We start from the raw sequence: 6,134 nt of genomic DNA, 5'->3' as shown, positions 1-6,134 counted from the left end.
TGAAATCAGCCCTGATGATAGCTTATTGCTACAAACGGAGGCGCAGTGACCCTACAAAATATCCAAAATAGCACACGACAAGCCATGAATGAACAATCCTACATACATGAAGACTTGTACAAATCCATAATCGACTTATAACACGAACAGAGAGAGACAGAGAGCGAGGTAGAGTGAGAGAGCACGTGCAGGTGCATCTCCTAGAGCGGAGTGCTATGCCGGCATGGCGAGAGAGAAGAGGGGAGAGGAGAGAAGAAGTACACAGACACTGGATGCAATCTTCCCCCGTGCAAAAGTGGCCATTTCCCTTTTGCACGTATTTGATTTATAGATTTCTTGAATGGTCAAAGTGAGTACAAACTGGCCGGCCGGTCATAAATGGCCAAAGCTCATAAAAGAGAACTTGAATAATAAAATGTACAATATATATATTTGTTCGCATAGTCCTAAATCAATCAAGCCTTTTCCACGAGTCAGTTGCAATAAATAGTAGAAGATCAATTCCATAAGAGTTATAAGGTCCAATCCCTTATAAACACAACTCTGGATGAGTTTATATGATGGTCCCAAGAAGGCAGCCTTCCCGAGAGGTCACCCCACCTAGTAATGCCGTCGTACATGCGCACTTAACTACAATGTTCTACAAATTGATCTAGCCCAAAAACCTTAAGGTGCTAGGAACCTTGGGTCTAGCCAATTTATGCAAGCCTCAAGGTTAAGCACTTGTGACCTATAAGCACCCCTTATAGGTCACAAGTTGGGCTTGCCCCCTTAAGGCAAACCTGGGAGATCGTTCTTATCTTATTTCATCTTTCTTCTCCCTTTTGTTGTCCTCCTCTTGAAGGTCCTTGTTATGGTGCTACTTGGGGTTTGTGAGATCTATGATACATCTGCAGGCTCACATGATACATCATGGGGTTCTCTACTTGGATTCGTCACCATGGCTCATAAGGATACATCTTGCAGGCTCACAAGTAGATCCTTTTGGTAGCATTTTTCATGCTATCTTCATGGGTAGGACATCTACAATGACATCGTGGCTCTGATACCAATTGATGATCCCAAATGGGTAGCCTTCCCGAGAGGTCACCCATCCCAATAGTGTCACCATACATTCACGCTTAACTGCAACGTTCTAGGCAAGCCTCATAGTTAAGCACCTCTTATAGGTCACAAGTTGGTCGTATCCCAACATTCTATGAAGTAAAGATGATCCCTAATGTTAACATCTAGATAGATATTCCCTGCACACACACACACACACACACACACACACACACACACAGAGAGAGAGAGAGACCCTAAAAAGGTTAGATTTCCCTACCAAAGATCTAAATTTTAAATGGGGAAAAGAAAAGAATATCTTTTATTCAAAAAAATTGTAGTGGTAAATATTCAAAAAATTCAAAGACGTTTCTTAAAGATGAGTTTAAAGAGCCATGCTCAATCTATAAATTTACACAGTATGACCAATAAAAGGTGTACAAGAGGTGTTTTACCATTGGAAAGCAAAGTTGGTGTATCAAGCCAGTGTTAGAAAAAAACCGAGGTCTAGTGTATTTTAACCGGTTGAAATCCCAAAATCTCGGTTAGATTTTGAGCTTGCCTTTAAGAAAACCAAGAAATTTTCACAAGTTCTAGTGTAATTACCATCAAAAGCTTCAAATTTTGACCTAAAAACTGGGAGAATTTCGAGTTTGCCCTTATTTTCTTCAGTTAGGAAAAAAGTATTTTTCTAGCCCTATATCAAGCTATGTCCTAGAGAAGGTAAACTTCTTGCACATTGCAAGTGCTACATTGCAACCGCATTTGACTTTAAGTGTCTCTCCGTGGACGAGCATAGTAAGTGCAAAGAACGTCTTAAAGAAAGAGAGCATGTGAGTATTTCAAACTACGGAGTATTTTTTGACGAGGCTTTATTACTACCCTCACCTTAAGTGTTTACCTAGAATCGAGCAGGGGTTAGTAGGCCAGCAAGAGTAAGTACCCCAAAGTGATCCCTAGTGGTAGAATCTATATGGGTACTAAGCTCCCTGCCTAAGTGACAACGCATGTGTGTGTGTGGAAAGAGAGAGAGAGAGAGCAAGAAGAAAAATTTTAACGTCGTGGGAAACTATCCCAAGAGACCTCTATCCGACCAGAGTTGAACTCAAGACTTGTTATGAGAGAGAGAGATCCCCTCTGAACAGGTTAGCTTGCCTTCCCAAACGCCTAAATTCTAAATGGGAGGCTCCCCTTTTAGTCTATAGATTTGGAGGGTATAACGAATAAGAAATATACATGAGGTACATTAGCAAACCATTGGTAACGAAAAAGGTCCTCCATTGGATGTTAGAGACTTAGGCCAATGCCTTTGTTTCCCTTTGTGTTGGGACACCTTTGAATGCATCTTTTACACTGTAATGCTCCTCTCTTGATTGTAGCCTTAATCGTCATAAAACGTTTCAAAATAATTATATCATTTCACTTACCACAAAAACGAGTACAAGCTCTTTGGTATTTATCCACTGCTGGAACATGATGTTCTAGGATTACTAGCCATTTGTAGCGTGTTTCAAGTAACATTCAAAGGGTCCAATTTTGGAACATGCTAGGATATGCATAACAATTCCAACTAAAGCCAATCTTCTTGGCAGATGAGGGATTAGCACACCTGACATCTCATTAAGACTTAGCGAGATCACCCTACTACACCTTCATAATGCAAAAACTACACTAAAATTTCATACGGAATGCATCACAGAAATCCTATCATAAACTTGAAGCATATTGCAATGAAGGCAATTATAATTTCATATAATACAATCACAGATATACTTGCCATTCGACTAATTTCGGTAAAATGGTATGAAACTTTTCTTCATTACTAACATTTTTCTTTTACTGACTCAGTGAAGCTTCCTGACAGAATCATTTATGAATGACTTCATTCTCATAAGCCATGATGTTCTGCAACTTCCTCACTGGCGTCCATGCGTAGCTCGAGAGAAAAATCTCCCCAAAAAACTCCCTTTGTTTCCTAGATTTGCTTTGATGTTTGGGTCCTCAGAGCCTACCGATTTGGTATTAAGAGAAGAGTCCTTCCAAGTTCTTGTGCCTCCATCATGACTCCTTTCAGTGTCCTGCACCCTGAAACACGATAGCTTCAAAACTCTTGAACATGATTAACCTGAATGACTCGATACACAAGTACACCCAGACCCAATGAGTTTAATCTGCCAACCTCCTTTCATGCCTAGTTTAGTGGTTAAACAGTTGAGGTAAAGTTTGAAGAAGGAAAATAGCTAGCAAGATGCAGAGAATGTTCCCGAAAACTTCTAATCCCTGGAATATTACATACTTCAATATTGCCCACTCCTCACAACCTGCTCAACTTTTGAACAGTACCACCACTTACAGAGCATATTACATTACCAACATCGTACCAAGATGCTAGCATGCGCCTTATCACTTTTTTCTACAGCATAGACATTATAAAGGACAACAACTGGAGTATCTTCATGACAGCAATATACATGGTAATTGTAATCAAAGTAGTAGGCAGCATAGACATGCTCACAAAGCAGTACTGAAACTGAAACAAGCCATAGAAAGTGATGAGTGCGCCCAGCTAGCATGTATTCTGCAAGCCTTTGCATCCTCTCCAGCTGCCCCAAGAGCCACAAGCAGAGGGTAGAAGTGCTCAGGAGATGGATGTACTTTCTTTGCATTGGGCGCGTATTTCTCGAACTCAATCACCTCTTCAAACCTGCTAGAAAGAATCAATTAGTGAGGCGTCTTAAGGTACACCAAACCGAACAAACAATGACAATTACCTTCCCTTGCTAAGGGCATCATTTAGCCAATCATCAAACTCAGAAGCCCAAGCAGGAACGGCGTTGCTAGAAGAGATATATCTAAGATTGTGAGTGGCACTTCCAGAAGCCATTATCAAAACCCCTTCATTTTTGAGGCTCGACAAAGCCTTGCCCAGGTTGTAATGGTGAAGACCACCTTGGGCTGGCTGCACGGATAGCTGAATCACAGGGATATCTGCCTCAGGATACATGAGATAAAGGGGCACCCAAGCACCATGGTCTAGCCCCCATTTTGTATCTTCTTGAACTGTGCGGAAACCTGCTGCTTGAAGAAGACCTTTCACTTGCTTGGCTAGTTCAGGTTCACCTCGTGCCTTGTATTGTAGCTGAAAACAATGTATAAACCTCTTGAACACCATCTTTAAATAGAATACTATCAAAACAACAGTTCCTAGCTACAAGCAGAACATCCTCCCCACATTAGCCTGGCAAAAAGGGCACAACTAAGCCACTCAAGAAATCTTTAGTGCAGCGAGTGTACAAGGGACCTCTCTCTCTCTCTCTCTCTCTCTCTCTCTCTCTCTCTCCAAGAAGAGAATCTTCTATGTTCACAAAAACAAGCAAACTATGTGTGCCGACCGAGACAAAATCCAAGAGCGCTGAGAATAACATACTACAAAGGCGAGCACCAGTAGGAATGCAGGTCGAGTGTCGCATCAAAGAGGCCCCACCAGCCTCATAAGCAGGAAGATCTGCAGTACCCTGTATCACCTCTCTCCAAGCAAGGGGCCCGCAAATTGTGGCGGAATTTCTAGGCTGTTCCATACGGTCCTGCCACGTGTCATTTCAGCCGATTTACTCTCTTCTGTCAGGTCTATGTGGCCACGTCATCATTTTGTGACATACGCCCCCTTAAAAGAAGAGTAACCGCCCTCGATTACGCTTGCAAAACAAGCAGTGGACAATAAAAATAGCTCAGTAGACACGACTCTTATGCATACATGCAGTTCACTATTAAAACCATACATTAGTACGAAGACACAAACCATTGAACAATCACAATAACAACATTCACATCACTATCCCCATCAAGATCTTAGACATAAACCGCGATCATTATAACTTAGCCATCACATCCAGGCCGTATTTATCTCTAAATCTTGTCACTCCACATTCACATCACCAAGACAAAATGCTGCAAAGATTTCATCTTACACACATACTCGGACAAAGAAACAATTGTAAGAGTACATGAATCATTCAGTTTCTAAGGACTTCCTAACCATAATCTCACAAATATGGTAAACTTTTTATGTTAAAGGAGCCATTTCTTGAAGGTCATGTCTTCAAGATTGCACGTCCTCTTCCACTACAGAGTCTAAGTATGTTGTAGCATCATATGCCAACAAGGAAGCAATATGGTTGGCACATTTAGTATTAGATATGAAGATCAAAGGTGAACCTCTAGTGCTACATTGTAATAGTCAAAGTGCCATTGCTTTGGCAAAGAATCCCGTGTTCCATGAAACATTGATGTGAGGTATCACTTCATTCGAGATGTCTTGAGTCTTGACACACAAGCGGATTGAACAAGTAAAAGTTCATACTGATGAGAACCCTGCGGTTGCTCTTACGAAGAGCCCAACGTTGGAGCGGTTGCCACATTACATTGACTTGATAGGTGTAGGGTGAAGCCACTGACATCCTTCACACTTGTACAGGTTTTGTACATATTACTTGTTTTTGAATATTTAGGGTCACATTGGCCTTGGGAGGTTGTTGGGATAAAGGTCACTTTGGCTGGGCAGCCGACCGTGGTCAGCCGTCCATCCCCTTACTAACACCCATCACTAACACATTATTCTATACTCTATGATAACCACATCTCTGTGTACTCTCCTCTCTCTCTCTCTCTCTCTCTCTCTCTCTTTGCACAATCATTCCTTTTAGAGATTACCGACTCGATGGTATTAGACTTATTGAAGCGTTATATCTCTGAAAAGTATTTGCCATTGGTGGAGTTTGCTTACAATAACATTGTTCACACTTCGGCGGGGAAGGCACCACTTTAAATTGTCGAGGGTGGCAAAAAGGTTCTCCCTGTTCTGTGCACCAAGAACAAGATACAGCAAGCAGATCACTTTGTACAGGATCTAGAGACTGCCTGTGCCAAGGTTAAGAAGGCTTTGCAAAACTCTCAAGAACGGCATAAGAAGGCACTTGCAATTGAAGAAAGATGAGTGCTACTAAGATTTGAGAAGGCACACCTTAGAGAGATGTAGAGGAAGATGTAGACCTCCTGTTGTCTACATTTCCTGCATAGTCGGCATCCATGTA

The 6,134-nt window shown here is 41.7% G+C and overlaps 1 protein-coding gene across 2 annotated transcripts in view; it reads right to left on the bottom strand.

Moving 5' to 3' along the window:
* Positions 1 to 2,749: 2,749 nt before the first annotated feature.
* The window catches only part of LOC147466061 (extradiol ring-cleavage dioxygenase-like), a 29,387-nt gene continuing 26,002 nt past the window's right edge, over positions 2,750 to 6,134 (bottom strand). The window contains exons 2-4 of one of the 2 annotated variants that reach the window (XM_086523617.1): positions 3,816 to 4,183; positions 3,560 to 3,748; positions 2,750 to 3,129 (exon numbers count right to left, since the gene is read on the bottom strand). In XM_086523617.1, the coding sequence (XP_086379743.1) occupies positions 2,961 to 3,129; positions 3,560 to 3,748; positions 3,816 to 4,183 (726 nt within the window). In that variant the 3' untranslated portion in view covers positions 2,750 to 2,960. Of the gene's footprint in view, positions 3,130 to 3,515; positions 3,749 to 3,815; positions 4,184 to 6,134 lie in introns of both variants that reach the window. The other variant, XM_086523618.1, reaches the window with a different exon arrangement.

Source organism: Adiantum capillus-veneris, chromosome 1 (assembly GCF_014529385.1).
Source record: "Adiantum capillus-veneris isolate H3 chromosome 1, ASM1452938v2, whole genome shotgun sequence".
Taxonomy (NCBI): Eukaryota; Viridiplantae; Streptophyta; class Polypodiopsida; order Polypodiales; family Pteridaceae; genus Adiantum; species Adiantum capillus-veneris.
Note: the sequence above shows the minus strand (reverse complement) of the source record. Positions and strands in the feature narration are given on the sequence as shown.